This window comes from Paroedura picta, chromosome 1 (genome assembly GCF_049243985.1).
Source record: "Paroedura picta isolate Pp20150507F chromosome 1, Ppicta_v3.0, whole genome shotgun sequence".
NCBI lineage: Eukaryota > Metazoa > Chordata > Lepidosauria > Squamata > Gekkonidae > Paroedura > Paroedura picta.
Genome location: NC_135369.1, coordinates 102,187,787 through 102,200,562, shown reverse-complemented (window position 1 = coordinate 102,200,562; position 12,776 = coordinate 102,187,787). Strand labels below are relative to the sequence as shown.

Here is a 12,776-nt window from a genome sequence, read left to right as displayed (position 1 = left end):
AAAAACCCTGTAGGAGTCTTTCGCTGCTCCAAGCCGAGAGGCAGCAGAAAAAAAAACCCTGTAGGAGCCTTTCGCAGCTCCAAGCCGAGAGGCAGCAGAAAAAAAAACCCTGTAGGAGCCTTTCGCAGCTCCAAGCCGAGAGCCAGCAGAAAGAAAAACCCTGTAGGAGCCTTTCCCAGCTCCAAGCCGAGAGCCAGCAGAAAAAAAACCCTGTAGGAGCCTTTCCCAGCTCCAAGCCGAGAGCCAGCAGAAAAAAAACCCTGTAGGAGCCTTTCCCAGCTCCAAGCCGAGAGCCAGCAGAAAAAAAACCCTGTAGGAGCCTTTCGCAGCTCCAAGCCGAGAGCCAGCAGAAAAAAAACCCTGTAGGAGCCTTTCCCAGCTCCAAGCCGAGAGCCAGCAGAAAAAAAACCCTGTAGGAGCCTTTCCCAGCTCCAAGCCGAGAGCCAGCAGAAAAAAAACCCTGTAGGAGCCTTTCGCAGCTCCAAGCCGAGAGCCAGCAGAAAAAAAACCCTGTAGGAGCCTTTCGCAGCTCCAAGCCGAGAGCCAGCAGAAAAAAAACCCTGTAGGAGCCTTTCGCAACTCCAAGCCGAGAGCCAGCAGAAAAAAAAACCCTGTAGGAGTCTTTCGCTGCTCCAAGCCGAGAGCCAGCAGAAAAAAAACCCTGTAGGAGCCTTTCGCAGCTCCAAGCCCACGAGAGCCAGCAGAAAAGCATTAACCCTGTAGGAGCCTTTCGCAACTCCAAGCCGAGAGCCAGCAGAAAAAAAAACCCTGTAGGAGTCTTTCGCTGCTCCAAGCCGAGAGGCAGCAGGAAAAAAAACCCTGTAGGAGCCTTTCGCAGCTCCAAGCCGAGAGGCAGCAGAAAAAAAAACCCTCTAGGAGTCTTTCGCAGCTCCAAGCCGAGAACCAGCAGAAAGAAAAACCCTGTAGGAGCCTTTCCCAGCTCCAAGCCGAGAGCCAGCAGAAAAAAAAACCCTGTAGGAGCCTTTCGCAGCTCCAAGCCGCCACGCCCACGAGAGCCAGCAGAAAAGCATTAACCCTGTAGGAGCCTTTCGCAGCTCCAAGCCGGCACGCCCACGAGAGCCAGCAGAAAAAAAAAACCCCTGGAGGAGCCTTTCGCCGCTTCAAGCTGGCGCCCTGGGAGCCCCGGCAGCCGCCTACAGCGCAGCTGCTGGGTGCTCCCTGCCCTCATGGCCCCAGAACACAATGGAGCCGCCGGGAAAGCCGCAGAAGAACAAAAAAATGCAGAGGAGCCGCCACAGCCCAGCGCACCACACCTGGGACTCCCCGGCAAAAACTACGAGACGTCGAGGAGCCGCCGCCCGCCTCCTCTTTCAGGTAGCCTGTCCCTCGCTCTGTCCCTCGCCTGCCGCTCGCTCTGGTCCCCACCTGCTAGCGCCCATTGTCTTCTTCATACAATGGGCTTTTTTACTAGTCCTTATTAATAATCTGCATTTTGAAGAGGAATGCCTGGAACATCCAACAAATAGAAATAACAGTATTCTTTACCCACTCTTTGGGCTAAAATTCCGTACCAGGTAATACGTTCATAAATGTTAAGATTGGCAAGAATTAAGAACATACATATTGATAGTCCACAGAGAATAATAGAGATATTCCCTTTCCATTCCACTGTACAGTAAAATAGCACTCTGGTTCATTGTTGGGCAACCATTGTCAGGCAACTATACACACAGGGAGGCTAATACTTCCTTATTCCATTCAAGATGTTTTAAACTTGAGAAACTAGTGAGATTCAGGCTCATGGGATACATGCCCTGACTGTCTTTTTTCCCCTCTATTAGGGGATGTTACTAATTTTATATACAGTTTTAATAGTCTTTTCGTTAGGTTTATATAATGGGAGCACTTTGCCCTCCAATTGCAGTTATCCCAAGACCCTTTAATCTGCAATTGGGACAGATCCCCAACCAACTAAGTGATTCTGGAAGGAGTAAGTAGCATTGGTAGATGTGTGCCAGATGGCTTACATTTCTTGCCCAGCTTAGCTATAAGAATGCAAATGTTTCCCTTTGGACCAACAGCCACACAGAGCTTTGTGGGCTTATGCTTGTTTTATGTTCATATTCCATGAGAGTATGTACAGAGCATACTCTTCCTATCGTTCCTTCCACAAACCCAGTATTTTTCTTCATATTTAGGTGGCCTCTGGGTATGCAGGAACTATATCATTTTCTCCCCATCCCACTCCTGTAATGATTAGTACTTTGCTATCATTACAGATATATTACAGAGTTGGTTCAAAATTGCAATTGTTAGTGATCCAGAATTGGTGTGTTGTGACACAATTGATCTACAGCAGTGGTCCCCAACCCTTTTATCACCGGGGTCCACTCAACACTGGGGACCACTCACCAGGGACCACTCAACGCCTTCTACTGAGACCCGGTGGGGGAGTAGTTTACTCCTCTACTCTCAACCACTGCCCTAACGCTCTCTGATCGCTATGGTAATGTTTATACATGCCTTCAAAATAAGATACAGACACGCCACAACAATTAACATAAGGAACATTTTATTTTCATGGAAATTTTAACTCATGACAATGACAAATCAATGGGAACCCTGAGCTTGTTTCTCTGCAACGAGATAGTCCCATCTGGGAGTGATGGGAGACAATGACACCCGAAGTGTGTTGTAAAGGGCCGGGGGGATGAAGTAAAGGGCCTGGGGGGGGGGAAAGAAGGCGTCCTTCGGGGCCGACCTCCAATTAGTCGAAGGACCACATGTGGTTCGCGGCCCACAGGTTGGGGATCGCTAATCTACAGGTCAGCCTCCTGACAACTTCTGGATCTACAAAAAGGTGGAGGTGTGTGTCATAACATGACAACATGGGAACATCCAAAACTGCTTGAGAAAATTTTTTAAATACAAAATGTTCATTAATACCTAGCGCAATTTAGCATTTAATGTCTGGTTGTTTTAAAATAAAATCCAATGGTCTTATTTTTTCCCAGAAAGGGTGTTTTCATCACATTGTAATCCCAGTTCAGGAGCAGCTAAATCCAGACCACAAATTCAACTCATTGTTTGCCTTTAAAACAGTGGAGTGAAAAAGGCTATATAATTTCACTTACTTTGTATTGATCCTGGTGTTTCTCCATCTAACTTAATTATTTGTTGTCACATTGGTTTATATAAAGAGCTGTTTTGAAAAAAATGTTGGAGGGGGGGTGGTAAGAGATAAACCTAAGAGTAGCATGAGAAAGGCATGGGGAAACTCTGTAACAACAGAAATGGCATATCTGATTGCACATTATAGTAATTTAAATCAGACTGCATATAGCGAACTCTTTTTAAAAGGGGAGGGGAGGAACCATGTGCCTAAATTTAATTAAGACCTTGTTTGCGATATTAAAAACATAATTCATGGATTCTATGGTGTCCAAGAACTGGGAAGGGCAAGAATCAAATAGGAAATGTATTCAATATTATTGATCTTCTCACAAGATTAAGAATAAACCCTGAGGAGTTTATGCTTAAATGCTCAAGGCACTTACCTTGTTATGGAAATTTATGCTAGTCAAACACTGAACTGGCTAGGCAACTTGAAGCAGCCACAGTAAAAAGAGTTAGTGATGTAATCCATATTTTGGTTTCTTTTCTCTAAGTTATCAAGCATTTTGGGCACAAATGTCATTTTGTATTTTAAGGTGGCTTTACTATAGGCACATGACTGATATTGGGCTTGTATTTCCACAGCCTCTAACTTCTGTATATCAGTATGGTTTAGTGATTATTATATTAGACTGTGATCTGATTAGAATCACCACGGTGCCTTGGAAGACTGCTAGGTGACCTTGGGCAGTGACCTTTTCTCAGGCTAACTTATCTCACAGGCTAACTGTGAGGGTAAAATGGAAGGGGAATAATGATGCTGAAAGCCACTTAAGGTTCTCATTAGGGGAAAATGTGGAGTATAAGTATTTACATAAAGAAAGAAAGAAACTAAATTGGGAAAGAATCTTAGATACATTTCCAGCTCAGTGAAGAATCTATAACTCATAGAGACCCAGCCATGATGCCAAACAACATGTTTTGTTTTAATTTGGAGGATGGTCCATGCTAGCCCAATCTCGGCAGTTTAGCAGGGTCAGCTATGATTAGTACTTGAATGGAAGACCGCCAAGGAGGTTGAGGGTTGTTAAACAGAGGTAAAGGTAAAGGTAAAGGTATCCCCTGTGCAAGCACCGAGTCATGTCTGACCCTTGGGGTGACGCCCTCTAGCATTTTCATGGCAGACTCAATACGGGGTGGTTTGCCAGTGCCTTCCCCAGTCATGACCGTTTACCCCCCAGCAAGCTGGGTACTCATTTTACCGACCTCGGAAGGATGGAAGGCTGAGTCAACCTTGAGCCGGCTGCTGGGATCGAACTCCCAGCCTCATGGGCAAAGCTTTCAGACGGCTGCCTTACCACTCTGCGCCACAAGAGGCTCTTAAACAGAGGTAAGCAATGGCAAGTCACCTCTGCTTGTCTCTTGCCTTGAAAACTGAACAGAGTCACTATAATTTGCCTGCGACTTGAGGGTACTTTCTACCTCCAAATAGTTTAAAGGTAAAGGTATCCCCTGTGCAAGCACCGGGTCATGTCTGACCCTTGGGATGATGCCCTCTAGCGTTTTCATGGCAGACTCAATACGGGTTGGTTTGCCAGTGCCTTCCCCAGTCATTACCGTTTACCCCCCAGCAAGCTGGGTACTTTAAATAGTTTAAAGGCTCTAAAATTCCAGTAATACTGACAGTATTCTACTCAGATTATTAAACAGACTTTAAAAAAAGCTAGCCACTGAAGTAATCTTTCAGCATGTAGGTTACTGTACAGCTATGTTCCATGAAGCAACTCACTGTTACTTATAGTCAAATGGGCAGTTAAATTCAGTACACTAGTTCAGAACTTCACCACTGGAGAACTCGCAAAAGCCCTCTTTTCCTTCCTCCCTACTTGGTAGGCACAGATCCCACATGTAGACTTCCATCCTCTTCTTTCTTCAATCGAATTAGTGAGACTTATCAACTATACATTAAAAATAAGTTTAAGAACAAGTCTTTATTTTCTGAACATGGCCTAAAAAGTCAGATATGATTGCAAAGCTGATTTTATAGGACTATAGTTCGCCAGGCTCTGACCCAAGTTTAAATTAGCAACTACGACAGTCCCCAGCCACTACCTTTCCTCAGAGGCAAGATTTTTCATCTGCTTTCCTTTCTGTGACTGTGGCACCATAGTTATCTGTTTTCTCCTTTCCTGAAGAATTCTGCTTGCCTCACCCTGCCACCATATATGGCACTCAAAAACTCAATATTCCAAATTAACAAAATATTTCATTCAATATAGAGGGGAAAGGTCAGGTTAAATGAGGGATAAAGTCCTGAAGTAACTCCATATAGATAACTCTTAGGTAAAATCAGTACATGCACAGACTTTAGTTCTTTTATTTCCTATATATGATAGTTTTTAAAGCTTTTCACAATGACTTAAATCTTCATGTTGTGAGGCTTTTGTTCCAGCGTTTTCCCAAAATACTTCAGTGCACCTTCTTTGAGTAATCTTTAACTCTTTTGGTTTTCGAAGGCTGGTACACCCTTTCCAGTAGCCAAACCCCTTCTCTTGAAATAACAGTACTTGTCTTGAGTTTTTAACAGACTCTTAAGATCTCTAAAAGCAGAATCTAACCACATGACCAAGGATCTCTGAACTCTTCAGAGCTAATGCCCAGTTTGACTGAGTGGGGAATTTAAAATAGTTAAAAATGGTTGTATTCTATGCTCATAAACATAAATTGATGTGGGCATTTAAGAGGTGAAAAATTCAAAATATAGCAAGTGAAACTATAAGCACAGGTATTTTTGTTGCCTAAGCACTTACAGGATTTTAGTCATTACGCCCTGGAAATGGATCACATTTCCCACAACAAACATCTGGAAGGAGGTATGCAAAACAAAGGTTTGCTCCTTGCACACTAATATTTCAAGGGATCCCTGTTGATAACCAAATGGCCTAATCAGGGTTCTTTAGCTCAGCCCCAATTAATCACAGAGAGAGAAAAACCTTTTTTATATTTTCACTGCAGAAAAAATATAGGCACAGGGAGTTCCCAAATCTGCACACGGGACAATGGAATTACATACCCTGTTCTTGGAGGCTGGGAAAGATGATGTAGGATGAGCCAGTAGCCTGAGGTTTCTACCTCCTCACTCCATCTCCCAGGAACACCCTGTGGCCATTATGCCCGCCTTCTAGGAACTGCTGACAGGTCCCAAAGCTGTTTGCATGCTCTCCCCCCAATCTCCAATTGTTTAAACAGTTGTGACACATTCTTCTTCCATTTCTCTAGCCTTGATAAGGACTATCTCAGCGATAAAATAAACTTATCAAAAACTACATTCCAGAGAGGAACTGGCCATTATCTCTGGCTGGTAAGAACCAAATGCTTGAACCAGGACAGACCAGTATGTATAATTATATCCAATCCCTAATAACCATATGATCAATCAGAAGGTTGCAGTCATTTTCTTTACCACCATGCCATCACTGCCCTGGGATGGTCACGGGATTTGGGATTTGGTCCCGAAAGATGTTCCCATCCCTGGACTTTGGCAACAGGCAGGGCCATGGAATGGCAGCCGAGATGGCAATGAAGAGAAGCTAGCAGGGCAGCAGAAGGGGGACAGCCACAAGATGCCAGCAGAGCAGCAGCAGAACAAGGAAGGACCCCCCCCCAAAAAAAGACTCAGTGAGTTCAGGAAAATACCCACTCTCAGCCACAGCAAGACATGGAGGTGGAACGAGCGCAGAAGACATATGGGCTAGTGTTATAACACAAAGTGTATTCCAAAACAGTATTATAAATTTCGGTATAAAATTAGCAGAGTTTGTTGTTTGCTTGCTAGATTGTCAACAAGTTTAATAACATCTTAAAAATAAATTGAACTGAACTGGTTCAGGAAATGGGAAGGTTCGAGATGAACATCTTATCGCACGCTTATGAGGGCGTATGAGATGGCGGTGAAAGTGACGAAGCGAGAGTTCTTCACCACGGAAATCGGGTCCGCAAGCTCTCGCCCGGCCCAATTATTTAGGGTAGTTAGATCCCTTACCGCCCTTCAGGGGCACCAAAATATTAGTCAATTGGCACTTGGCTGCGAGGCATTAGCAAGCTTTTTTGCGGATAAAGTCTTGTCGCTTCGCCATGACCTTCCTGTCACAATTAATACAATAAACGAACTGGAGACCTGTTGGCTGTCTTTGGCAGCGAGGTTTGATGGCTTCAGACGGCTCTCTTCTTCCGAAGTGGACAAGTTGTTGGGGTCGGTCAGGGCGACCACCTGCCCCCTTGAACCCTGTCCCTCTTGGCTTCTCAAGGGGAGCAGAGAGGGGATAGGAGGCCAACTCACGGATATTATCAACCTTTCCCTGAGTTCCGGGGAATTCCCCGAGCGGCTGAAGGAGGCGGTGGTTCGCCCTCTCCTGAAAAAACCAACGCTGGACCCGCAGGATCCTGCCAACTACCGCCCGGTGTCGCACCTAGCGTTCCTGGGCAAGGTGGTGGAAAGGGCTGCGGCGGACCAGCTCCTAGCTTTCTTGGATGAAACTTCGGCACTCGATCCATATCAGTCTGGCTTCCGCCCTGGCCACGGGGTGGAGACGGTGTTGGTCGCCCTGCTGGATGATCTCCATCGCCAGCTGGATAGAGGCGGGTCAGCCGTGCTGGTCCTTCTGGATCTGTCGGCTGCTTTCGACACCGTGGACCATGAGATATTGGGCCACCGCCTCGCCGGTACGGGGATACGGGGTACAGCCTTGCGCTGGATACGCTCCTTCCTCCAGAACCGGACCCAGAGGGTTGCAGTGGGGGATGAGCTCTTGCGCCCTTATGGACTCCCTTGTGGGGTCCCACAGGGCGCGGTTCTCTCCCCCACACTATTTAACATCTTCATGCGCCCTCTGGCCCAGCTGGTACGGAGTTTTATGTTGGGCTGCCATCAGTACGCTGACGACACCCAGCTCTATCTCCTCATGGACGGCCACCCAGACTCCCCCCCGGAACCATTCGCCAGATGTTTGGAAGCGGTGACAGAATGGTTTGAGCAGAGTCACCTGAAACTCAACCCCTCCAAGACAGAGGTCCTGTGGCTGGGAAGCAGGGGGCGGGAACAGGAAGCGCATTTACCCACCCTCGCAGGGGCGCATCTTACCATCGCGTCCCAGGTCAGAAACTTGGGTGTGACCATTGATGCCTCCCTGACTATGGAGGCGCAGGTCAGGAAAGTAGCCGGCCAGGCATTTTTCCATCTTTGCCAAGCTCGGCTACTAGCGCCCTACCTGTCCCCCGAACACCTGGCCACTGTGATCCATGCAACGGTCACCTCCAGTTTAGATTTCTGTAACTCGCTCTACGCGGGCCTATCCCCGTCTCTGATCCGGAAACTCCAGCTAGTACAAAATGCAGCCGCTAGGGTCCTCACCGGCACACCTTGGAGGGCCCACATCCAGCCTGTACTGAGGCAGCTGCACTGGTTACCAATTGCTGTCCGGATCCAGTTCAGGGTTCTGGTTCTAACCTTTAAGGCTTTACGCGGGCCGGGACCCACATACCTGAGGGACCGCCTAGTGCCCTATGCCCCCCGCAGGGCTCTGCGCTCTGCGAGTGAGAATCTTCTGGTCATTCCCGGCCCTAGGGAAGCACGCCTAGCCTCGACCAGGGCCAGGGCCTTTTCGGTCCTGGCCCCCACCTGGTGGAATGAGCTCCCGGGTGAGCTGCGTGCCCTGCGGGACCCTTCAACGTTCCGCAGGGCCTGCAAGACGGAGCTCTTCCGCCAGGTCTATGGTTGAGGCTGGGGCTGCTGGGGTACATCGACTGCTCTCCCCCGGGCTTCTCGACATTGTTGACCTCCTTCTCCTCCACCCCCCCTTTTTTAGGAATGGGGTAGGAAGGGGATCTTATTATTGTGCTGCCATGTTTTGACATTTTAAAGTCTTTTAATGGGAGTTTTAATGGGTTTTTTAAGACATTGTAACCCGCCGCGAGCCATTTGGGAGTGGCGGGAAATAAATCGAAATAATAATAATAATAATAATAATAATAATAATAATAATAATAATAATAATAATAATAATAATAATAATAATGTTTTGATCCACAAACCTCCAAGAATCTTGATTTTCCTGGTTCAAACCCATCCCTTATAACTACTTCCAGATTTCTTTAAAAATATTGTCTGTCTCTAACCTATTTGCTTCAGTTAACCTTGTCTGTATTTTTCAAACATCAACAATAGTTGTTTTAAATTCTTTTGTGTATATTTTGAAGTTATTTTTACATGTAGAAAGTTGCTTCATAATTCAAAACATGCAACAATAATTCCAGTGTCCTTAATGCTGACTTTTTCTTAAAGAATTTATAATAAATGTTATTTTAAAATGTTATCTTTTAAGGTTCCCGTGGTGGTGAAAAATGAAAACTGGTTTGACCTCTTTTCAGCCAATGAACATTTAATGGGCAGTGAGGTATGTGAAAAATAAGTTTGTAAATAAAATATAAACCATATGAATTTTGTAGGTGAACTGAAGACATTGATTGTAACAAAAGAAGCCAGTTCCTTTTATACGAAAATGGATCAAGTGGGAATTTGTTTTTGTGTTCGGCATAATTAGAGAATCAAAATTTTACATTATTTATAAAAACATTTACCTTGATCCCTTTTATCTCTTGGTGGAAGAGTCCATTTAAACTCATGACATTAAAAAGTATGGCTATTCATCTGTGATTTTTATTTACACTTTTTTTTCACAGAAGATTTAACAAATGACTGACAGTTGCTGGCAAAGGGAAGATAAGAATTACTTGAATAGAATACATGCCTTCACTTAAAAAAATAAAATTGGAGTCCTTAGGGAAATTTTTCGGTCAAAAGCAAACCTTATACCAGTTTAAACATTATACTGCATTTAAGACTGCCTTATGATTATTTTGAGCAGAATATGCTACTCAGAACTTACTTGTGACTTTTTTAAAGGTAATGGCAGAGGAACATATCAATCTATGTTGCATTGGTGTCCAGTTTTGGGCACTGCAGTTTAAGGATATTGACAAGTTGCTGACTCCTGAAGTGCTCTCATGCTCAGAGAAGTACAACTAAGATGGTTGAGGGGCTGGAATCCATGCTTTATAAGGAGAGGTTGAGAGAGCTGGGTATATGTAGCTTGGAGAAGAGGCGGGCAAGGGGCGATATGACAGCTGCGTTTAATTATGTAAAAGGGAGACAAATTGAAAATGGGGATAAGTTGTTTACTGCTACTTTAGAGACAAGGACTAGAAGCAATGGGTTCGAATTACATGAAAAGAGGTTCCACTTAAAAATTAACAAACATTTTCTGATGGTGAGGGCTGTTTGTAGATGCAACATGCTGTCTCAGAGGGTAGTGGAGTCCCTCTGAAAAGTTCCCTTGGAACTTCTAATGTATAGATTGAATGAGCATCTCTCAGGAATGTGTGTGTTTTTAAGTCTCCTAGAAGGTGGGGGGGGGCGGATGTACTGAGTGCCCCTTTGTGATCTCTTCCAGTTCTGTGGGATTCTGATTCTGAACAATGTATACCTGTAGGTTAGCCTATGTATACACATGAGTGAGACACAGACACCTCCAATGTTTTGACCTGGATCAACATCCTCAGCACATGATAACATGATTTCTGTTACAGAAGTGACATATGGAAGTGTTACCAGGAACTGTAATCACAATATCAAGAGCAGAATGTACAAGATATGTAGTGTGCATGATTCAAAAGCATATAAGGAATATAGGATATATAAGGAATATCAAACGAGGGGCATTGGAGGAGAGATAGGAACTTTCTAATTTTCTTCAAATAAAAAAACATGTCACAGGAGTAGCCCACATGGTATTTTTCATTCTAAGCCAGGCGATGCTAATAGCTCCCTACCTGCCCTCAGATTGCTTGGTTACAGTGATTCATGCAATGGTCACCTCTAGACTTGACTTCTGTATCTCACTCTGTGGGCTTACCCTTGTCCTTGATCCAGAAATTGCAGCTGGTGCAGAATGCAGCTGCTAGGGTCCTTGCAGTTGTATCTTGGAGGGCCCATATCCATCTGGTGTTTAGACAGCTGCTTTGATTGCCAGTTGCAGCCCAGATCAAGTTTAAGGTTTTGGTAATGACCTTTAAGGCCATCCGCGGTCTGGGCCTCACCCATCTGAGGGACTGTCTACATCCTTAGGCCCCCTGCAGGGCTCTTTGTTCTGCAGCAGCTAATCTATTGGAGATCCCTGGCCTTTTCAGTCCTGGCCCTAGCCTGGTGGAATGAGCTCCCAGGAGAGCTGAGGAGCTGACATAGTTCTGCAGGGCCTGTAAAATGGAGATCTTCCACCAGGTCTTTGGTTGACATTAGGGTGAGTAAGATCAGAGGTCCATCCCTAGGCTGGGCCAAGTCATCAGGTCACTGCTCATTACCCCTGGGGTTGGATGTTGTTATATGGGAGAATGGATGGAGGGTTTTTAGCTACCACACATGCTGGAGTGTTGTGGGCTGATTTTATGTGGGTTTTATTGAGGACCTTTGTTACCTGCCATGAGCTGCTTGTGGGAGTGGTGGGCTAACAATCAATCAGTCAATAAAATGAATCACTTTTATGAGAGTCTAGTGCTTAATAAATAGAACATTTTTGTTCCTTTATTTCCTATTATATACGCCACTAACAACAACAACAACAATAATACATAATAATACATAATTGTGAACTTCATGAAAAACTAACTAGTGCTTACAAATTGGTTAAATCTTAGTTTTTGTAATTTTCTACCCACTGTCTTTAGCTGATGAGATGGATAATCTGTGAAATTTGTGCAGCCTGGAGAATATATAATGCAAGTATTTTAAGTGGAGATGGTAAGGCTAATATAAGTGAAATGCCTACACTGCTGTGGAAACCATGGGAACATATATACTCATTATGCAAAGCTATCAAAGGACATATGCCATTGTATAATAGCTATGGAAAATACGTGGTAAAGCTTTATTGGATGGTAAGTACTTATCTGTCTTTCACAAACTATATTAGCTTGGTATACTAGTTGCTAAAGTTTAAAGAAAAAATTGCTCTAAAACAAATGTTCAGATGTGATAATGCTGTGCTGATGTTTTTAAAAGGTAAACTTTAAAAAATTCCAACACGAGGAGTGGAATTTAACACATGCAAACATTTACACCATTTCAATTTTGCAGGTAATGCCAAGAATAGAAGAGAACAATATAAAGCTGTCCATTGTGCATAGGATAAAATGAAGGACAGTAGAATCATAGTTGGAAGGGACCTCCAGGGTCATCTAGTCTAATCCCCTGCAGAATCCAACTACCTACCCAACACAGTAACCCCAGTTCTATGCCCAGATGATGCCCTCCCTCCAAAAAATCCCTCAGAATCCATGTCCAATCTGTCCTGGAAGAAATTTGCCTGCCGATCTCTAAGTGGCAATTGGCATTTCCCTGGCACGCAAGTAAGGGCCACAAGAGCCAAGCATGGACACAATCCCTTCTGACCAGCCTCTTATACTCTGTCTAAATTCACAGAAGCAGCATTTCTGTGAGGTGGCTATCTAGCCTCTGCTTCCTCCTTCCAAGGAAGGAGAACCCACCACCTCCAGAGGAAGCCTGTTCCACTGAGGAACCACTCTGTCAGGAAGTTTTAGATGTTCAGATGAAATTTCTTTTGAATTCATTTCATTCCATTGTTTCTGTG

The 12,776-nt window shown here is 44.7% G+C and overlaps 1 protein-coding gene across 7 annotated transcripts in view; it reads left to right on the top strand.

The window, feature by feature from the left end:
- ADGB (androglobin) overlaps positions 1 to 12,776 on the top strand; it is a 133,174-nt gene that overhangs the window by 22,566 nt on the left and 97,832 nt on the right. For 6 of the 7 annotated variants that reach the window (XM_077350486.1, XM_077350512.1, XM_077350477.1 and 3 more), the window contains exons 4-5: positions 9,456 to 9,527; positions 11,854 to 12,063. The exons of the other annotated variant lie outside the window; for it this stretch is intronic. In XM_077350486.1, coding sequence (XP_077206601.1) covers positions 9,456 to 9,527; positions 11,854 to 12,063 — 282 coding nt within the window. The remainder of the gene's footprint in view (positions 1 to 9,455; positions 9,528 to 11,853; positions 12,064 to 12,776) is intronic. 7 annotated transcript variants of the gene reach the window in all.